The sequence below is a fragment of the Salvelinus namaycush genome, chromosome 21, assembly GCF_016432855.1.
Source record: "Salvelinus namaycush isolate Seneca chromosome 21, SaNama_1.0, whole genome shotgun sequence".
NCBI classification, from domain to species: Eukaryota; Metazoa; Chordata; class Actinopteri; order Salmoniformes; family Salmonidae; genus Salvelinus; species Salvelinus namaycush.
This window is the reverse complement of record NC_052327.1, coordinates 20,865,633-20,888,501: the sequence shown is the minus strand read 5'-3', so window position 1 is coordinate 20,888,501 and position 22,869 is coordinate 20,865,633. Positions and strand designations below refer to the sequence as shown.

The 22,869-nt window shown below is 44.0% G+C and overlaps 1 protein-coding gene across 1 annotated transcript in view; it reads right to left on the bottom strand.

Annotated features, from left to right (window-relative positions):
- The window catches only part of LOC120065819 (cytosolic carboxypeptidase 4), a 131,845-nt gene that overhangs the window by 75,628 nt on the left and 33,348 nt on the right, over positions 1 to 22,869 (bottom strand). The window contains exons 8-19 of the mRNA XM_039016870.1: positions 21,361 to 21,569; positions 20,903 to 21,062; positions 19,518 to 19,585; positions 17,262 to 17,378; positions 13,624 to 14,066; positions 9,776 to 9,855; positions 9,428 to 9,437; positions 9,067 to 9,156; positions 8,472 to 8,620; positions 7,914 to 8,001; positions 7,495 to 7,627; positions 7,133 to 7,286 (exon numbers count right to left, since the gene is read on the bottom strand). Coding sequence (XP_038872798.1) covers positions 7,133 to 7,286; positions 7,495 to 7,627; positions 7,914 to 8,001; positions 8,472 to 8,620; positions 9,067 to 9,156; positions 9,428 to 9,437; positions 9,776 to 9,855; positions 13,624 to 14,066; positions 17,262 to 17,378; positions 19,518 to 19,585; positions 20,903 to 21,062; positions 21,361 to 21,569 — 1,701 coding nt within the window. The remainder of the gene's footprint in view (positions 1 to 7,132; positions 7,287 to 7,494; positions 7,628 to 7,913; positions 8,002 to 8,471; positions 8,621 to 9,066; positions 9,157 to 9,427; positions 9,438 to 9,775; positions 9,856 to 13,623; positions 14,067 to 17,261; positions 17,379 to 19,517; positions 19,586 to 20,902; positions 21,063 to 21,360; positions 21,570 to 22,869) is intronic.

The following is a 22,869-nucleotide window of genomic DNA, read 5'->3' as shown; positions in this document are numbered from 1 at the left end:
GCATCATCATCGCCTGTAAAGGAATCAGCCTAAACTTAATAAGAATGCCCAGAAGGCCATGACGAAGCCCAGACATAAACACACTGTCCTTCAGAGGGATTACATGTCTCACTTCAAAGCCCTCTCACTCACCTTCTATCTGGCCCATTTGTTTGACTTGGATTCAAAGCAATGTAACTATGAGTGTTATTTATTTTCTCCTCTGACTCCAGCAGTACATGTATCATGTGGTGAGTCAACAGTTGGTACTGGCAGTGAGTCTATCACCTTGCATTCTCCATATCACAACTCCAGCTCTGACAGGAGCTGTCTGTGTTATATCTGCTGCTAGGAGTTTCTTTGAGCAACTGCTCTCTCTCTCTCTCTCAATTGAATTTATTGACATGGCAAGTTAAATTACTTACATTGTCAAAGTATACAAATAAATAAATAAATAAATATATATATAAATGGTGGGACCAACAGCAATAATAGTAGTAGTGGAAATGGGATTACCATTAACAGCAACTACAACAACAATATTAATGAGAATAATAATACATTAAAGCAATAGTAGTAGACCAGTCTCAACATGACTGAGAAGACACATGACATGAAAGCCAAAACAAAACGGGAAATATTGCACTTTTCACTGGCTGTTCCTCAGGTTGTGGCAGGATTTTGGCTTTTCACCCAATAAATATTCGATTTTTTCTTCATCTTTTATAGTTTCAAATTCTTTGTATTGAATTATTCTCTTAGGCCTGAGTATTTGTCACAGTGTAATAGGAAATGCAGCTCTGTCTCTACCTCTCCCCTGGAGCAGTGTGAGCACAGCCTGTCCTCTCTGGGCAGCCAGGTTTGCCTGTGACGACCGGTCTCTTTAGCCAGACTGTGCTCACTGAGTCTGTACCTAGTCAATGTTTTCCTCAGTTTTCTATCAGTCACAGTGGTCAGATAGTCTGCCACCATGTACTTTCTGTTTAGAGCCAAATAGCATTGAAGTTTACTTAGATTTTTTGTGTTGTCTTTCCAATAGGTGATATATTTTTATTTTTGCTTTGGGATGATTTGGTTAGGCCAGATTTCCGAGTGCTGTCCTGAGGCTCTATGGGGTTGGTTTGGGTTAGTGAACTGAGCCTCAGAACCAGCTGGCTGAGGGGACTCTTCTCTTATTTAATCTCTTGACATTGTAGAGCTGTGTGATGGAATGTTTTGGGGTCACTTGTTTTTTGATGGTTGTTAAATTTGATTGCTATTTTTTCTATTCGAATGAGGAGTGGGTTTTGGCCCAATTCTGCCCTACATGCGTTATTTGGAGTTTTCTTTGCACTTGCAATACAGTTTTGCAAAACTCTGCATGCAGTATTTCGATTGGATGTTTGTCCCATTTTGTATATTCACTGTTAGAGAGTGGACCCCATACTTCACTACCATATAAAGCAATTGGTTCTATAACTGATTGGAAAATTTTGATCCAGATTCTAATTGGAATTTTGATTTTAATGTTCCTTTTAATGGCATAGAATGCTCTTCTTGCTTTCTCTCTCAGCTCAATCACAGCCCTGTGAAAGCTACCTGTGTTGCTGATATTTAGTCCTAGATATGTGTAGTTTTTGGTGTATTCTAATAGAACTGTGTCCAAATATAATTTTTATTTATCATCCTGATTGTGGAATATCATTATATTTGTTTAGATTTGTTTAGATTAACGGTGAGAGCCCAGGTCTGACAGAACCTGTGCAGATGATCTAGGTGCTGCTGTAACTCCTCCTTAGTGCGAGACAGCAGCACCAGGTCATCTACGTACAGCAGACACTTGATTTCAGTGTTGTGTAGGGTGAGACCAGGTGCTGCCGATTCTTCTAATGTTTTTGCCAATTCATTCATGTAGATGCAAATAGTGTTGGACTTATTGGGCAGCCCTATTTCACTCCATGTCCCTGAAAGTCTGTTCGCTTGTTGCCAATTTTAACCGCACATTTGGTTTTAGTGTACATTGATTTAATAACATAACATGTTTCCCCTCCAATGCCACTTTCTATTAGTTTATAAAAAAGACCTTTGTGCCAAATTGAATCAAATGCTTTCTTGAAATCTACAAAACACGAGTAGATTTTGTCTTTGTTTTGGTTTACTTGTTTGTCTATTAGAGTATGGAGGGTGTAAATGTGGTCTGTTGTACGATCATTTTTTAGAAATCCAATCTGGCTTCTGCTCAGGACGTTGTGTTCATAAAGGAAATGATGTAGTCTGCTATTTATGATACTGCAGAGAATTTTCTCCAAGTTGCTGTTAACGTAAATTCCTCTGTATTTATTTGGGTCAAATTTGTCTCCATTTTTATAGATTGGTGTGATCAATCCTTGGTTCCAAATATTGGGGAAAATAGCTGCAGTGAGGATAATGTTGAAGAGTTTGAGTATAGCCAATTTGAATTTGTGGTCTGTATATTTGATCATTTCATTTAAAATACCATCAGCACCACAGGCCTTTTTGGGTTGGAGTGTGCATCGTTTTTCCAATAATTCTTCTTCTGTAATTGGGGTATCCACAGGACTCTGATAGTCTTTGACTGCTGATTCAAGGATTTGTAATTTTTGTTGTATATCTTTTTGTTCAGGGCTCTTTGTTAAATTGCTGTAAAGATTTGCAAATTGATTTCTCCACATATCCCCATTTTGGATAGCCAATTCCTCCTGATGAGGTTTGTTTAATGTATTCCAATTCTCCCAGAAGTGGTTTGATCCTACGGATTCCTCAATTACATCCAGCTGATTTCTAATGTGCTGTTCCTTTTTTGTTCTTAGGGTGTGTTTGTATTGCTTCAGTGTTTCCCCATATTGAAGGCGTACATTTTTGTTGTCTGTTCTGTGTTTTTGATTAGACATATTTCTCAATGACTTTCTTAGATTTTTGCAATCATTATCAAACCATTTTTCATTATCTATTATTTTTGGTTTGCTCTTATATTTATTTTGATTTGCCAAGGAGGCTAATTTGTTAAATATAAAGTTTATGTTCCAAATGGCCAAATTTACACCTTCATTGCTGTAGGAGAATGTTAAGGCTAAAAAGTTGTCCAGGAGAGATTGTATTTTTTGGCTACTAATTGCTTTTTGGTAGGTATTCTGTGCTGTTTTCACTGCATCTATAGGCCTGTTTAGTACCATGTAATTTATTGGGCCGTGATGCTTCATGGTTGGGTTCCGCTGTTCTCAGATACACTGTGATTTTACTGTGGTCTGAGAGAGGTGTTAGTGGGCTGACTGTGAAGGCTCTGAGAGACTCTGGGTTTAGGTCAGTGAGGAAGTAGTCTACAGTGCTGCTGCCAAGGGATGAGCTGTAGGTGTACCTACCAAAAGAGTCCCCTCTCAGCCTACCACTGACTATGTACAGACCCAGTGTTCGACAGAGCTTCAGGAGCTGTACTCCATTCTAGTTTTTCACTTTGTCATAGTTGTTTCTGGGGTGGGGTATGTGGGGAGGGAAAGGTTGTTGCTTCCTGGTAGGTGTTTATCCCCATGACTGTTAATAGTGTCTGGTTCTTCTGTTGTTCTAGCATTCAGGTCTCCACGTTGCCTTGGGCCTGAAAGTGACTCATCTCTCCCACTAGAATGGAGAAACTCTCTTCATTGAAGTAGGGTGACTCTGACGGGGGAATGTATGTGGCACAGAGGAAGATGTTTTTATCTGCTAAGATAGCCTCCTTGTTGATTTCTAACCAGATAAATAATTCTCCTGTTTTGATCAATTCGATTGATTTAATTAGTTCAGATTTATACCATATTAGCATTCCAACTGAGTCTCTGCCCTGTGTGATTCCTTTTAATTTGGTGGATGGTAGGATTATCTCCCTATAACCTAGTGGACAGCCAGTGAAAACATTAGCTCTGCACCATGTTTCCTGTAGTAGTACAAAATCAACATCATCAATTTCTTTCAGGAAGTCCGCGTTTCTGCTCTATAGCCCAAAAGCAGAGGACTTCAATCCTTGTAAATTCCAACATGCAATGTAAAAAGATTTCATAACTGTTTTTTCTTTACCTTCAAAATGAGACAAACACTCACAATCCAACAAGAACTATGAAAATAGGAATTTTCAATTAACGCAAACTCTTATGATGCAAATGTGATTTGTTTATCATTTAAGATAGCATTTGTGTCATGCCACTTGGGTGGATGTAGTGTGAGGATGGTGGAGTTCTTGTGCTCATCTTACCATGACCCCCGGCCTATCACATGTTAGAATAGTAGACTCAGCATGTGTTTAATGTCACTCATTTGGTTGGTGGGGGCTGGGCCAGTTGCTCCTCTCCTCTCCTCTCCTCTGTGCGTAGCTCTGCCTGCGACTCCAGGTGTGGGTCTGCGGTGGGGAGGAGGGGGGTGGTAGGCCTCGTCTGGGTGGGTCTGAAGCTGGGCTGGGGTGGTCTGTGCTGCGCTGCGCTGGCTGTGGTGGGCATTGAGGTTGGCGGTGCTGTGGTCGTGGCTGGGGGGTCCAAGGTGCTGGTCCGGGGTGTTGTCTCGATGATCTCGGAAGGGTGGAGATTGCTCCGCTGTTCCTGGGTGGAGAGGTCGGGCTTCGGTTTAAAGCAACATCCTTGAGAGTCTTGGCAAGGATGGGGACTGTTTCCCTGTACACGTGAACATGGTCATAGAGACAGTTCAGATCGAGGGTGGGATGGTGGGCCAGGTGTACATTGGGTCGCAGGGCACAGTCCCGGGATAGGCTGGCGTTTATTCTTTGGATTGTGGCAGGGTGGAAGTCCTTCCTCTGTAGAAGGGTTGACACCACAATCCTTGAGTTGGAGAAGATTGCGGAGGCCTTCTCAATCACTCCCCGTAATGAAGTCTCCACCCTCTCCTGCTGAGCACACGGGTCATTGCTTCCGGTGTGTATGATTATGTGGCTTGGCGACCAGAGCTGGGCCTTATCAAGCAGCTACATGGCACTCTGCGTTGTTGGGCACCACACCTTTCTCATTTTGTGTCGAGGGAAAAGTGTATTCTCCTGAACCAACTTCCCATTTGAGTCCATCAACAGGATGATGTCAGCCAGTGTTTCTTCTGGACTGGAGGGGGTAGAGGGGGGGCTGATAGGTGTTGGAGCTGGGGTGTGGCTGGTCTGTTTCTTCTGGACGGAAAGGGGTAGAAGGGGGGCTGGTGGGTGTTGGAGCTGGGCTGTGGCTGGTCTGTGCCGGTGCCACTGTCAGTGGGAGGCTGTTCTGTGGGCTGGGGGGAGGTGTGCAGCAGGCAGGGCTGGGGACGCCTGCCTGGTTGAGGTGGGCTCCTCTGCTGTGTGATGCCAGGGCATGGTGATCTAGCTGCTCCTGCAGCCTGTCCTCTGTTCTCTTTCTCTCCTGCAGCCTGTCCTCTGTTCTCTTTCTCTCCTGCAGCCTGTCCTCTGTTCTCTTTCTCTCCTGCAGCCTGTCCTCTGTTCTCTTTCTCTCCTGCAGCCTGTCCTCTGTTCTCTTTCTCTCCTGCAGCCTGTCTTCTGTTCTCTTTCTCCCCTGCAGCCTGTCCTCTGTTCTCTTTCTCTCCTGCAGCCTGTCCTCTGTTCTCTTTCTCTCCTGCAGCCTGTCCTCTGTTCTCTTTCTCTCCTGCAGCTCCTCTCTTAGTGTGGTCAGATCGTTATTACTGCTCTGCCTGTCTTTTCGGAACTCTCTCACCTCTATCACATTTGTTAGATCAGCCAGCTCTCTCTTGAGTCCGTCTCTCTCTTGCTGAACCTCTTTCAGCTGTGTTGCAAGGCTGCTGTCCTGCTCTGTCCGCACCTTGGTTAGGAGCTCTTCTAAGGTGTGGTTGTCTGCTTGCTGTTTGCTCACACTCTCTCTGAGCAGGACCACCTCCCCTCCAGTTTGGTGCTCATCCCTCATGGCAGCCATGGTGGTGAGGAGGGCCTGAGCCTGCTCTGCTCTGAGGGGGTTGCTCTCCTCCTGGGGCATGTCTTCCACTATGGTGGGAAGAGAGGTGCTGGATGTGCCTTGTTGGGTGGGGATAGTAGGGGTGAGGGTGGTGCTGGTGGAGTATGTCTTGTGGGAGGGCATGTCACAGGTGGTGTCCTTCTCTCTCTCCGCTCTCTCCTTAATGGTCTGAAAGTCTGTTTCAAACAGCCTAAGATTACCTTGCACCATGACAGTCCCAGTCTTGTAGAGGTTGATTGTTATCATGGTGCTGTCAGGGTCGTCTGTCTCTTTGACTTTCAGCTTCCACCCATTACAGATTCCCTCTTTCTTTATGGATGGGTAGTGAGAGCAGACTGCTGAGCGCCATGCATTTGGCTGGTCAGTGAGAAAGATGAGATACCTCACATCACTGTTTTTGTGGAGGTCTGCGAAAAGGGTTTCTGGCTTCCCCTTTAGTAGTTTCTGTTTAAAAGCTTTCCTCGTTGTGTCATTTTTGGCCTCTGGAGGGTAGAGAATGGATTCAGTGCTGAGGGGGAGTGGGGACATAGTGCCTGTGGGCTCTGCTACTACAGCTGCTGCTGCATTGTTCTGCTGCCCCGTTGCCATGGCAACCGGTTTGTTTGTCTGCTGCTTGATAGCTCTAACTTAGTTGAAAAACCAGCAAAAATAATATTTGTTTTAGAAAAAATATTTTAAAAATTCAAATAAAAAAACAGCAAAAAGAGTAACAAATCTTTACACACAAAAAAAACGATATTTTTAAAGTTAGTCCATGCTCCTTTTTGGTTTAATCACTCAGTTTGGTCGTTTCATGTAGTTGTATTAACTCCCCTTGCTAGGTTTGTTCTAGCTCATTCTTTCTGGCTAGCTTGTTAGTCTGCTGGCTAGGTTTTTTGTTGTGTAGCTAGCTAGCTAGCTAGAGTCAAAACTTCTTAACCTGAGGCACAAAGTTACTTTTTTTCGATTCTGATTGAATAGAGTTGTTGTTCATCACTTCTTGTCTGGAATTATTTTTAGATTGGAGTGTTTATCTCATTCTAAAAGCAAAAAAAAATGAAATATATCAGGAGCCCATGTTGAGCATGTATCTCTCTCACAGGACAAAACATGATGGGTGCACACACACACACACACACACACACACACACACACACACACACACACACACGCACGCACGCACGCACGCATGCTCGCAAACACAAACACACACAGCAAAGGTGCAGTGGGACATGGTTTTGTAGACTCACGCAGCTGATGCAAGTCCTTCCAGCTTTTGGAGGAGGGGCAGGCAGTGATAGTGACCAGGGGACAGGGGTTACCAGCCAGTGTGTTACACAGACTCTGCTGGCGGAAAAACAACTTGCGAGGGTCCACTGACCGCTGCAGCACCTGCAGGTGACTCTGAAACACAGCGATAACCACTGGCCTGTTAAATAAACTGCCGTGATGCATGGGGCATAATTGCTAACACAAATAGATCCTACACACACATCCAAAATAACCACTCTAGACACATGCTCTGGAAGGAGAATGCCAAGACTACCTCAAGGCTGGTGTGGGTGTATGTACACACACACGCACACACACAGCAGGGTGTTGAGTGCTGTACCTGGAGGGCAGAGTAGGTGTAGGGGTAGTGATAGGCCAGGTAGCACACGTCTTCGTTGTGTTTGAAGGTCACGGTAAAGGTCAGGGTGTAGAAGGAAGAGCTCTTTTGGCCTCGGCTCGGACAGAAGCTGTTTCTGCAAAAACAGCATTACTCAAGTTACAAAATGTTATGCCATTTGGAGAAGTCCACTGCAGGGACCGTAACATTGTGTCAGCACTGTTAGCTACAGAACAAAGCAAACTCTAAGAAACAAGCCATTAAAATCTGCTTGCAATGGATATCAGTAAATATATAATGGTGTGTTCACGCACCAAATTACATGGCAAATCTCACTCTTCTAGCTATCGTTAAAAAAGTATCTGCAGCCTATTTGAGTGATGGTAGCATAAATGTTGTGTAAATGTCTTCCTGTCACTCACCTGTAGTAGCAGACCTCAGTTCCAGTTCTGACCCAGTTGGGTCGTCCCTCCAGAGCCTCTCTGACAGAGTACAGTACAGGCTGCATCCCTGGGGACAGACAGTAAGGCATCTGTTAGGTATCGATACACTAATGAACAGATTGATAACAATGCAAAATAAACCACACAGAACGTTGCACCGTTAGACGGGAGCACACAGTACAGGGAGAGCACACAGTACAGGGAGAACATACAGTACAGTTTACTAAATCTATAGAAAGTAAACTCCCTAAAGGACTTTTAAAATGCCATTGTACTTTTTTCCAATTACACATTTCTAGAGAGTACCATTGTGGCCCAGGCCCACTGCTGAGCTCTAGAACGGACGAGGATGAGAATGAAGGAGCCCTGAGTGTGGGGGACTGGGAATGGCACATTTAGGGGGATTGAGGACCCATCCCCCAACGTGTAGGCAGATCAACAACACAGGGGTCCTAAAATACCTAAAATACATACTGACAATCATCTACCTCGGTGCTTATCCAGTGAGGTGTCATTATACTGGCTATCTGTGCTTACCGTAGTTGAACTGGCTGTTGGCTTTCTCACAGTTGATGATGTTGAAGCGATAGGGCACGTTTGCCGCCATACCGCTGACCTCGAAATAGAACCACTGGTGGTGCTGGGAGCAGTTGGCGTCCGCGTTCAGGATCAGATCGTACTCGTGACTGAGGAAGAGGGAGGAGGTTGAAGACAGAGATTACGTATGAATCGCAAATGGCACCTTATTCCCTGTATAGTGCATTACTTTTGACCAGAACCTGTCAAACGTAGTGCACTATAAAGGGAATAGGGTGCCATTTGGGACACATCCTACATCATGAAGAAAGAAGTCTTTCTCTCTATGTTGTATTCTAACTGTTCTACAGTGCAACGGTTTTACAAAGACTTAATGTATTATTTAAAGAAATTCCAGTCCAAGTATAGACTAAACCTTTAATTTGATCTGAAATATGTCAACGGGACACCTTCCTTACAGAACCAAAAGGAGAGGTTTGAGAGACTCTGTTTGATTTTCAATACAGCGTAAATGAGCCCCGAGGGGAATGTGCTACTTGTAGTCAGGTCTCTGCCAGGAAGCAGGAAGGAGCTGGAACAAAGCGGAGAAGCGTACCTACGGACGTGAATGGCTTTGCGCAGGTTCCCGCACTCAAACTTGGAGAAGAAGCTCAGGGAGTCGGAGTGATCAGGAGAGCCCTGGGAGCTGGGGATGGAAGGGGGGGGGGGGGGGGGGGGTACATTAATACAGAGTACCTGACTACATCAAAAATGACTAGGAGGGTAATGGTCATTTTGAATTAGCTTTTGTACTTCAGTGACCGGACCCATCCATTATCAGTCTGACCAGTAACAGAAAATGGCACCTGAGGCTTCTCATTATGCACATAATCTAGCTGAGAGTGCCTGGCGATGCTCTGATTATCAAGCATGCCGTAAGAACACAACACCAACCAGGATGGTGTAGCTGCTCTTACAGTATCCATGCTATACCTCTGACATCCTCCATTACCACGGCACTTAAAAAGCAGTTCTGCAGTCAACTGACAAATCAAAACAGGTGAGTCCGCAGCAGCAGAGCCCAGGAATATCTCTACTCAATGTCCTCTTTCCATTAGACATCCACCTACGCACTCAAGTGCTCTGCTGTTTCAACATTTTTCTATATAACAAGCAAGATATTTCAGCAGAAATGTCCCCGTCTCAACCAACTATGGCGGACATCCATGAACAGTCCATAGAGGATAGGAACATATGATAACTGCCTGTGGAGAGGAGTGGCTTCAGTCCTAGAGAGAGTGGCTGATTTGTTAACACTCACCTGCGGTCCTCCAGGTCAAACACAACTTCATCAATAACGTCCTCAGGGTTGAGGAGACGCTGGATGTCCTCAAACACCTTCTTCCTGTCAGAGACAGAGTACAGTACATGTTCACCAAGGATAATACAGAATCGTATTAATTACGGTTCTGTAATTACGTTCCTAAAGACATGAAAAGTATTTTGCGTCAACTACTCTCTTAGATTTGCTGATACTGGCCTAAATATTGATTTATTACCAAAATGAATAGTACAAATAGTACAGCATTTTTGACATCTAAAGCATGTTATGATAGTCTCATTGAGTTAAACAATTACATTAGAGTTCATAAACCCTGGAAGTCAGCCTAAAGCGGGCATATACTGTAAATGTGTAAATATACTGTACACTGTGTACAAAACATTAGGAACATTAGTTTCACCCCCTTTTGCCCTCAGAATAGCCTCAATTTGTTGGGGCATGGACTCTACAAGGTGTCGAAAGCGTTCCACAGGGATGCTGGGCCATGTTAACTACGATGCTTCCTACAGTTGTGTCAAGTCGGCTGGATGTCCTTTGGGTGGTGGACCATTCTTGATACACACGGGAAAGTGTTGAGCGTGAAAAACCCAGCAGCGTTGCAGTGCGCCTGGCACCTACTACCATTCCCCGTTCAAAGGCACTTCAATATTTTGTCTTGCCCATTCCTCCTCTGAATGGCACACATACACAATCCATGTCTCACCAAAAAAAACATTATTTATCCTCTCCTTCATCTACACTGATTGAAGTGATTTAACAGGTGACATCAACAATGGATCCCATAGCTTTCACCTGGATTCACCTTGTCAATCTACGTCATGTTTTGTACACTCAGTGCATGTGGCAATTCGACTGGACATTTCTATATTTCCCCAAACTAAATCTGAAATGCCTCCAACCCCATGCAGACCTAGTTTCAGTGGTGAGTCAGCACAGCAACAGGCGTACCCTATACAGGACTTCCTTTCTCTCAGCACTGTAGCTAGAGAGAGACTCTGTGGTGCACTTCACTCTCTCCTCTCCTCTCACTATCCCATCACCACCTCCCCAAGGTCCCTTATCACTCCCCAAATTAAGAGGAGAGGCGAGGGGCACAGAGGAGCACTGCATCAGACCGCCATCCCTTTCCTCCTCTTTCTGAATATAGGATTACAGGACGAGGCAGGAGAAAAGTCTCCAGTGCAGCCACAGAGCCCTCCTTCATCCCCGTCCAGGGCGCTCTGACTCAGAGCACTCTAAACAAATACACCAGAGGACAATCAGAAAGGCTGGGAGATAACCAGGAGGCTAGGGGGACACAGGCCGAATGAAGCCTGAGGGTGTGATTGTTTGATCAGGCCATGCCTGTGAGGACCACTGCCCTGGCTCTATCCCACCGGGTCCTGAGGGGACAGAACAGCCAGTAACCATCCCACTGAGTTAGAAAGAGTTAGAGAGAGGCTGAAAACACTTTCTCAAGAAAGCGGGGCCCAGCGGACGGGATGCCCTTCAAATGAAATGAGTCGACTTGTTTTTTCCTAAAAATATAAACTTTAGATGTGTTTTACATTAGGGAAATCTCAATTTACATACACTTCTAGTGAAAGCTGAATTTAAAAGTATTTAGAACTATTTAATGTGAACACAGACTCCCAAAAAGTAAAGCGCCTGACAAAATTGCATCTGTGCAACCTAAATGTCACAGACTGTCAATCACTTTAAGTCCCGAAAAATGGCTTTTGCAGAGAAGACACTAAATAGAGCTAACATAGACTTATCTCTTCCCAGGGTGAGCACAATGAACTGTGAAATGACTGAAATAAACTTCCTTTCCACACAATCTGCCATTTGCACCTTGAAAAGTTCTCCAAGAAAACAAGTTTTGGTCCGGGCAGCCGCCACATAGCCTAATTAGATTACTGAATAAGTGTTTAATAAAAGGTTGGCACTTTGGGATGCATTTGGGTTGACTGACTTCAGTAGGGAGCAGTAGAACGAAAGGGACTGACAAAGATCCTGTGCACTGACAAATTATACAGCTTGGCTGCTTGAGATAACGATAAGCGAAAGGTGGGTATCTATCCATTATGGATTACACATGTCAATGACACTTAAGCATTTGTTGAGACTCACAAATAATCCCAAAGCTTCAGAAACAAATGACCAAAGCATTTTCATTAAAAGGATAAACAAACTTAATAGAATACAAATACACTACACATACATAATAGAATACAAATACACTACACATACATAATAGAATACAAATACACTACACATTGCTTGTAAATAATGCTAAAATCAGATGTGGAAAACATTTCAAGACTAGCTAAGTCCTATCTTTCTGTGCATATTCTAGTGTAGGAAATGACATGAATAATGCCTTTGACAGGTTTGAGAAGTCTTCTACTGTGTTCTCAGCTCAAGTGTGAAACACTACAGGTCAAAAGAAATCTGCATATAATATGCCGCTTCAATGACATGCTATTGTTTACAATATTTCCGGTATTTCACACTGAAAAAGAGCACTTGAACCTGACTTAGACGCTACAGAATTATTTGCCAGTTACAATCAACGTAACATTGCAATGCTGTAAGCCTATATTACTCACTCTGCAGAAAGCAGCAGCAAACGATTTGTTTCAAGCCCAGAAACATCTCCCACTGTTGTGTATGGCCCCTCTAAATGACTAACTATATTGACTACTCTGTAGTAGGGTGTAGAAATAGAGTATGATCTAAAATATTCAACCAGGAAAAGTGTACAGTAAAGTAAGAGGGCTTGGAATTGCCAGGGACCTCACGATACGATGTTATGACAATACTTAGGTGCCAATACGATATGTATTGCGAATTTCACGATTCTATTTGTATTGCAATTCAATATTTTTATTGCGTTTCGATGTTCCTAACATATTGCCCCATCATATGTCTGCTGCAGAGACAAGAAAGAGCATGAGAAAATTTGTTTTGATCAGTCAGGGAAATAAAAGGGCTGAAAACAAATTGGCTCCCTATTTAAAAAGAAGATGAAGACAAGCTATGAAGGAAAAATACTGGAGTTTTGGTGGAGGTACAGCCAACTATCGCAAAAAGAATATTGCGATATTGTCAAAACAATACGATAATATAGTCAAAAAGAATATCCCGATATGTAACTGTATCGATTTTTCCCCCCATCACCAGTAACAAACCCGCTCAAACATTCCCAGAGTGCTGAACACTGTGTTCGTCTCAATGAAGGGTGTTAGACTGTTAAATCACTACAGTGAGGTGACCATCCAAGAAGACAGGGAAAATTTCGCCATGATTCTTAATCATGCCGGCATGTCTGTTTCTTCTCAAAAATTCTTCTGGCAATCACTTCCAGAAACCTGCTTCCATCAACCACTTTCCAAAGGTGGCATACACCAAAAATGAAATCAATCCGAGACAATTGACAGGATGAATGCTATCTGTGCTGTGCCATCTGTGACAGAGAGGAGCAACAGCCGACAATACAGAGAGAGAAAGGAATCAAGACAGTGGGGAAAGTAGGAGGACCAAGCTTATATTTGACATCTTGCTTCCTGACATGCTTCGAACACGCTCCATAAACTCCTTCTTTAAATGGGATTTATGCAAATGAAGTGATGGGATGGGTCTAATGGGTTAGTACCACACTGAGACAAGACCTCCCATCATGCCGTGATGAATACATCAACATGGCTCGATCATTCCCACACTCATCAATCACTGCAATTTAGTTAGGGGGAGCCACAGCAGTGCTATTTCTTCTGTCCTCAATGGCATTTTTCCTTCAACTTACATAAATATAAAACCACTGGTTGACATATGGGGACATCTACCTACCTTTGCACATTGGGTTTCCTTCCAGCCATTGGCTCTTTACTCTGTGGAGGGAGATGTCCCCAGAAGTCAGGGAAGGCTAAGATGGAATACTCAGGGATGGACTTGGTGAGGGCTGCTGCTGCGGTGTACATGCGTGGGTCATGGTGGGGGATGCAGGCCCCGTGTTTCTCCAGCAGCCTGTCTACCATGCTAGGGTGGCTGTTCTGCTTCACACTGGAGCTAGACAGGAAGTGGCTGTGGAAGTCACAGGCCTGCAGATGGTTCTCTGGAGGTTCTCCTTTGCCATCCTGGTCTCCCTCTACTGTTGAGACTGGGTGCTCCAGGGGAGAATGGGATGGAGAATCTCTGAGATTTACTCTGGATCTTCCATCAGTCCTGAAGTCCTCATTGAGTAAACCCTCCTCATCGGAGCTTGAATCTACCTCAGAGTCCGAGTCCAAGTCCTGAAAGACATGGTACTCTGTAAACCTAAATGGGGTTACAGGTGGTATGTGCTACCCTCTTCGCCTCTGGTTACATTTAAAGTGCACACCAGCCATGATTAGCTAAATATACTGTCGTCGTAACAACTCAATGCAAATAATAAACTCAAGGGATCTTATCGAATAAAAAAGGAACATTAAAATGCATTCATTAGTAAAAACAGAAATACATCTTAAGGTCAATAAAACATAAAGAACACCTCTGATGGTGCCCCCAAGAATATATATTTAACGTCCCATTCCCAGTGACATCAAAACGGTGTTCAGTCCTTTGATATTGAAAGCAGATGAGGTCTAGCAATTACAGCAGCTGACAAGCAGAAAATATGAAGCATCATTGGCCCCATCCTTGCAATTTCGCAACTTGAATATCAATTTAAAACCTATGCATAATTGTTCTATGATTCCACAGAGAGGAGTCAGGAGACTAATTCCTTGAAGCTTGTGAAGCTATAAGAAAGTCGATGTGTGTCAACGGCTAGTGTTCACGGGCACAGGCATTGATTAGCATGTAAAAGGTTAAGTAAAGCATGTGGGAATGTCTGGAAACCCAGATTTTTGACTGTGTGTTCTTTGTATCTCATAACCTCTAGCCCTCAGCAGTTATGCTAAACTTATGAGTTTGGGAGTTTTTTCAGTGTTTCCACTGCGCACTTGCTGATTCACTTCCTTTCACATCATATTAGCATTAAAATCAGAGCTGAATACCAATGGATATGTACAGTATAATGCAGAAATGCATACTGTAGGTATCATTGAAGCAGAGCAAGAAAGATGGAGAGAAAAAGAAAGTGGTTAAGAGTGTTGGGCCAGTAACCGAAAGGTTGCTGGTTTGAAACACCGTGTCGACTAGGTGAAAAATCTGCCGATGTGCCCTTGAGCAAGGCACGTAACCCTAATTGCTTCTGTAAGTCGCTCTGGATAAGAGCATCTGCTAAAATGTTTTGAAAAATCACTCTAGGCACTATGCAGTCAAAGCAGGGTAGCAGGTTTCAGGGGGAAAAGTTGAAGGCATCATTCTTCTTGGGCTTTAATAATGCATGTTTGGCTTCATGCACTCAACAAAGCAATGTGTACCATGTGAAACAAAACTAAACGAAATAGCATATAAATTTAAACAGCTCGCTTTCTCGCTGCACAGGAATAATGTGACTTATCCTTTTCATTTTTAATGAAAAAGGCCCCATAAACAAACACTATAGATCGAATCTCTAGTGTCAATTTGATTACTGAATCCAGCAAATTAAAAAGGACTGTTGAAAACATGATTGTGCTGTTTGCGATTTCCAGAACATCATCATTAGAATCTCTCTTGATTAAACCGTAGATATGATGCAGGTGCAGGACGGAAATCGACGCTCACATTCTAACGACTCATAATAATCAAAGCCATAATTAGAGGAACACCTGGGAGTTGTGCTGCAGTGAACGTCTTGAAGATCCTGGGATAAAAGTGGAGAATGGACAACCAGGGTCTCATTGAGAGGTGTTATACAAGCAGCTCTGATCAAAGTAAGCCGCAGTCTCCTCAGGCATCTGACCGTAAGGGGGAGAAAACTCCCGTCTGCCTTCCACTCCCATACGCCTATACTACAGTCCCCAGGGCAGGGAAAGCATATCTCTTGGACTTGGACAAGATTAAAAATATAAAGAAACAGATTGAGGATTTATAAATGAACCATGGTTATTTTACCTTGTAGTCACACGCTGTATCAAGGTACTGTACGCCTATTATTATGTTTTGTTTGATCATGGAGATCAGCAGATATGACAACCTCATTACATGTAATCAGTCAGGTATAACTTCAATAATGGATAGGTTATGCCTACTGTACGTCGCCTGTCTAAGCATTGCAATAGTTTTCTCTTTTTGAAACACAACCAATGCTCAGAGAAAATGAACTTCCAGTGCTGTGTGTTCAGAGTCCTATTTCTACATAGAATTAAAACTATAATCAAACGTGAACACACACTGTAGTAGCCAAAATAAAATGCACCGCTAGTTCGTGTGAACAATGAATGTGAAATGCATTCGACCTTCCTGTGTAATCTCTGCCCCCTCTCCGAAGAAGGGCATTCTGGGAATGTAACTAACCTAATTGTCTTGTTGTTTCATGGCATGCTGAATTACTACATCAGTAGAGAGAGACAGCCGCAAATTAATTGGGGAAGAAGTATTTTTCAGCAGAGGCAGTTAATCTTGTGATATCATTGAAATGAAGAGAGTTGTGCCAGGAGGAGAGAAGACATGCAGCGGGAGGAGATACATTCTCACAGGCTTGTTGGCGTTTCAATTTGCCTTAACTCAACAACAGTCTAAAGTCTACCACAATGTCATGGGGTATCACACTGTTTGACACATGTCAGTCAAGTTATAGGGGCAATTTAAATGCCAACAGCTCACTTGTGAAATTAGATACCCTATTAGTATTACCCTGATAATCCTACAGAAAATTGTAAAGAAAGGAAATCTATGGAAATTTGACGCAAATTATGAAATCCCGTTGTGGTTCACTAGAATCCTTCTGCTCCCGAAACACTGTTACCCAGAAGTTCCATAGAGGTTAATGATTTTGAGTGTTGCCCTGAGAACTGTTTGCTTATCAGAGGATAATAGTGGCTGTCATACCCTGCTACCAGCTATCAGCCTCTCACAGTCAGACCACTTCCCAGGCTCTCTGGGTCTTGCTGAGTAGAAAACGTTTACCTGAGAAGTGGGGTCAGCACTTAGATTGACTTTTAGGATAGACATAATGCACAGTCATTTTAGCAGATGCTCTTATCCAGCGTGACTTAGAGTAGTGATTCCACACATTTTTATACTTCTCCCCCGTAGGAATCGAACCTACTACCCTGGCAATGCAAGCGCCATGGTCTACCAACTGAGCTACATGGGACACTCATCTAGTATCCACACATCTATCCACCTCAGGCTGGGCTCTTGGAGCCTTGCTAGAATCAACAATTGATTAAACACATTCCACAATGTACCAATAAATTAGTAGCTATGGATATTAACTGCTGAGAGTCAGTCAGGCATTTGCTATGATATGGTATTGATAACATATTATTTAGAGCAGACCATCAATGTCTGATACTGTAACTGGACTCCTATGGGAGAGATGGAGGGATAGGGCACAGGAGAACAATGTTTACCTGGAAGTCGTGGTGGAGTTCAGGACACAGTCTGACGTACTGACCCAGCTGCTCCAGGGGCCTGTCAGGTTCTGGCCGGGACCGCAGCTTGTTCACGTCTGACTCCAGGTCATCATCCTGCCGGGGCGATACACACACATGCATACACACGCACACACGCACGAACACACACACACACACAGAGCTGTAACACAACATAGAGCTGGGTGATATGGACAGAAATCCATATCACGACAAATTTAATGAAACATGTTTATAACATTAAAGGGGAAATCAGCAGTTGCTGCATACTTTTTCTTACTTATAAATTAATGATATGTACCAATTGATTCTTGAAGAATATAACTTATACATGCCTCATGAGCGTAGTTGAACTGACGTACCCCACTGTATAGCCTCAACATGGTTACAACTATCGACGGTCAGTCCTTGCATCCATAGCTCTGTCTTTGAATTTGAGATTGGTTACATTTCTCCAGTCCCAACCCCACCACTTTCTACCAAAACAGTGGTGGGGAGTACACTATGTTATTGCTTCAACAGCTGATTGCCTCTTTAATGTGCACAACAGTTTTTTTTATATATATTACCCTTAAAACTACGACTGCTACTTTGAATGTTGTAGCTATCGATTGTCCCATTAACAATCCCCCATAAATGCAAATGTATTTAATTTCAAACTTCACAAGTCTTCAGTAGGTTATTTATCGTAATTCACAACATGAGCAAAATTAGCTAAATCTTCACGGTAAGTGACCGATTTCTATCATTTTCGGGTTATCCTCCCAGCTCTACCGCCACATCAGCACTGCACACATCCAGACAACATGACCTCTGTTCTATTTGTCTGCACTCTAAACCCCGACACACCTGGTGCGTACATCCATTAATCAGGAATACACTAAACCTTTGACTCTGGGACTCCAGAGGGAGGAGGCAGGTAAACAAACGGCTGGCGTCAGGCTCATCAACAGACAACAACAACTCCTCAGACACATACTGTCCTGCACTGAACAGTCCACTAGCAGCATGATAAACCCATTCACTTGATAGAGAGTTGGGCTATATCCGATTACGTGGGTGAGGTCATTTAAGGACAGTATCTATCTGCTAAAGAGCCCCATCTCTGACAGTGTCCAGCAGCAGGGCCTGGATGCTAACCACTAACCAGCACACAGCGCTCAGACTTAAAAACAGCAGTAACTCAGTAGAACACAACACTCCTGCTGCTTTACATACACAAATGTGTCAGATAATAGATGTGGCTGCTGGTGTTTGTCAGCATGGATCTGATACCCTGGCTTTGCCTTCCTCCTCTCCCTCTACCCACAACAAGTCGATTTTGCAGCGTACCAAATGTTGCTATTCACAAACAGCCACAGCCGCGCCTAGCCTCTGGCCACATCAGATTAGGTCTATACAATGAAATGGATATGTTAGGAGGGAGGAGGATAATGGGGGCTTCAGTGTGTTCGAACCATAGACGTTAAAATCTGTAGATAGTGGCAGCGCTGACGGTATCCACGTATTCCTATGGACAACTCCCAATGGCGCATGAAGCCGGAAGTATTTGAATTTGAAGCACGCCATATTGCTGAATGGGGCTGAATGGCACCAAAAATTGCCAAGAATCCTGGTGAAAATGGCCATAACTACCAAAGGATCATGGTCGATGTAGTCATTTTCATCCTGCCTGAGAGACACGTGCAAAGAGTGGGCATAATGGCGCGAGCCTCCTTGTAGCCTGCCGGCCCGTGATTGGTCTGTGTCAGCACGTGGTCCTGTGTGATGACAAATGTATTAGTCAGAATGGATCACTATTTATTTCAAAGCGAACTTTCAAATAATTCACCTTGGGGATCTAACACATTTTAGATCCACTAGTTAGCCGACTTCACGCTCCAGATCGGACACTGGGGGTTTGAACGAAAGCAGCGAGGTGGCATTGATTTCTGCCTCCATCAGAGGTCCTGTTATTGAAGTAACGTGAAGGCAGGAAGCACTTCACGTCAAGCTCACAGCACGCACAGACCGTCTTCCTTTTCACAAGTAACGGATCAGCCAAATACACTCCCATTTACTCATTTAGGAGAAATTACAGAGGAAAATTGCATGTGTCAGATTGCGTCTGTGCCTGTGCGAGTGTGACTGGGTGCGAGTGCTTGAGTGAGTGAGTGTTTGCATGTGTGTATGTGTGCGCATGACTGCCGTGTGCATGTGTGTGTTGCCTCCGAGCGAGGATCACAAATCACTCACATATTCCTTGCCGCAGTCAGCCTCTTCATTTTCAATGTCGTCGTCACTATCATCTTCGAAGCTGACATCTTGGGAAAAGAAAAGACACGAAGACGTAAATGTCAAAGGCTTTTGCACTATTTGTGTAGGATCAAAACAAACTGGTCCGTGAGAAATCTGTTCCTGTCTGACATGTGATGTATGTGTGCATGACTAATATGCAAAATGTGAAATGCACAGTACAGACGTGTGGCAGGGATCAAAACAAAAAAACATGACAGCTTCGATATGTTCCTGTATCTTTTATACCCTACAAAGTCCTAACACGTCTGTCTCATGTGGATTTTACAGCAATGTGCCTGAACTTAAAACGCAAAACTTGATCTTCTTTTGTTTCTGTAGACCTGTCAGCCTGATGTTCTAGTCTGCTAACTCGACTGGCAGATGAGAGAGGTGAAGTCAGGGCTATCTCAGCAGACAAATGAAAAGAATGCACCAGAATGAGCTAGGAACATGGCAAAATGAAATCTGCCTCGTAGCAACGGCGGCCATATCAAGGTATTTCAATTTGGAGGGTCATTACTGAGAGGGCCGTGTGGCATCGGTAGCTGCAGGGGTCTTAAAGGAACCATTGCCCTCTAGCAGATTTTAGAGGTGTGTCACCGTTGATGTCACCAGAGAAACACTACATTTCAACGTTGCAGGCTGATCATGTTGATGTGCGGCGCTGCAGACAGTATCCCGTATCGAAAGCTGTCAAATATGTCCCTGTTGGTCCCTGTATATATAGATCTTCAATGGTTTTTCCGTTTTTTCTCACGTTGTAAGAGCACGTGCCAGTTTGTAGTTCAGCAACACGTACAATCATACATTAATGCATGGCGCATACCTATTCTTTCCTGTGGATGGATCATCCTGTGCTCCATCCTGTTCTCACAGAGTTTCACTGCCGCCTGCTTATAGGCAGATCAGATGAAGTGTGCCTCATCACTAAGAGAAATGAGGTGGGCATCTAAAGAGTCTGCCTCAGAGACCCAGGGTTGCCAGGGTAACCAAGCCTATGCTCGCTGAATGACAAACATGGCAGGAAGACTTTATCACTGCCGACCACTGCCAGTGTGTTCACAGTGGGATAATGTCGCTCATCATATTCTCGCAGTTACATCAACATTTTAAACATCACACGCCTCCCAGTATAGTATCCGAGAGAGTGTGAGACAGAGAGAGAAACAGAAGCGAAGAGAGAAAGAGAGAACGACAGAGACGTCGAGAGAGAGAGAGGGAGAGAGAGAGAGAGAGAGAGGGAGAGAGAAAGGGAGGGAGAGGGGGAGAGAGAGAGAGAGAGGGAAAGGGAGAAAGTGTACGAGGGAGAGAGGCTGATGAAAATAGAGATAGGCAAACAATACCTTGGGGTCCTGGAGCAGTGTCAGCAGGCCTCCCAGGCAGGGGGAAGGTATAAACACTCTGATCCGAGGTCAGAGGCAGGGGACATTTAGGATAGCACTTCCTCATCAGCTGGACAGCATACTCCACCAGATATTCCAGACCGTTACTGGCCAGGCAGGTCTTCAAAACAGCAACACAAACAGAAACACAGCCACCTCCTACATGTATTTAGGTTTTTTTACCCACATTAGCATGCATTATCCAGCATTACAATCAAGCTCTGTATTATACGCAAATAACTTGGCGAGGGCAATCAGAATTGCCAGGCAATACCAACTCCAATTATAAAAAACCATTATCATTAAAGCAATTAGATCTGAGAAATTACAAAGGAGTTAAAAAAAGCAATTAAAGTAAGGGATATTAGTTATTGCTTATAACAGTGACTGGTAGCACGTAAAGCTATGTGTGGGTATACCTGTGTGGTGTGGTAGAGGAGGCTGATGCCCCCCTGTGCCACCAGAGCGACCCGGCCAGCGCTGCAGTGGGTGGTCTGGTGCAGGCAATGGAGCAGGGCCAGGCGGATGGGGATGGTCTCATGGTCCGGGTCCTTGTTGTGCCAGTCCTCATACAGCTTCAACAGGGCAGACACGTAACCCTTGGCCACAGCGGCCCTGACATTGGCCTCTGAAAGAAAGATATGAAAATGGTTTAACAGTCTGATGGCCTGGAGATAGAAGCAGTTTTTTAGTCTCTCGGTCCCAGCGTTGATGCACCTGTACTGACCTCGCCTTCTGGATGGTAGCGGGTTGAACAGGCTGTGGCTCGACCTACCTTTCCTTAGAGATCACTGCTGTGGCCAAGGGTTATGTCTCTGCCCTGCTATATAACTACTGCTTTGTGGACATTGAAATAGTCATCACCACTAGGTACTTTACCCAGGGCCGGATGAATGTGGGAGCTTAAGCCCCTGGGCCCAGGCCAGTGGGGTGCCCAAGAGAAAGCACATTTGAAAAGAATTAAGTATACACTACCATTAAAAGTTTGGGGACACTTTTCCCCCATTAAAATAACATCAAATTGATCAGAAATACAGTGTAGACATTGTTAATGTTGTAAATTACTATTGTAGCTGGAAACGGCTGATTTTTTATGGAATATCTACATAGGCGTACAGAGGCCCATGATCAGCAACCATCACTCCTGTCTTCCAATGTCACTTTGTGTTAGCTAATCCAAGTTTATCATTTTAAAGGCTAATTGATCATTAGAAAACCCTTTTGCAATTATGTTAGCACAGCTGAAAACTGTTATCCTGATTAAAGAAGCAATAAAACTGGCCTTCTTTAGACTAGTTGAGTATCTGGAGCATCAGCATTTGTGGGTTTGATTACAGGCTCAAAATGGCCAGAAACAAATAACTTTCTTCTGAAACTCGTCAGTCCATTCTTGTTCTGAGAAATGAAGGCTATTCCATGCGAGAAATTGACAAGAAACTGAAGATCTCGTACAACGCTGTGCACTACTCCCTTCACAGAACAGCGCAAACTGACTCTCTAACCAGAATAGAAAAAGGAGTGGGAGGCCCCGGTGCACAACTGAGCAAGAGGACAAGTACATTAGAGTGTCTAGTTTGAGAAACAGACGCCTCACAAGTCCTCAACTGGCAGCTTCATTAAATAGTGCCAGTCTCCAAGTCAACGGTGAAGAGGCGACTTCTAGGCAGAGTTCCTCGGTTGCAACACTCACTACCGAGGTTCCAAACTGCCTCTGGAAGCAACATTAGCACAAGAACAGTTAGTCGGGACCTTCCCGAAATGGGTTTCCATGGCCAAGCAGCCGCACACAATCCTAAGATCCCCATGCGCAATGCGAAATGTCGGCTGGAATGGTGTAAAGCTCGCCGGAATTGGACTCTGGAGCAGTGAAAACGCGTTCTCTGGAATGATGAACCATGCTTGACCATCTGACCATCTGACAGACTAAT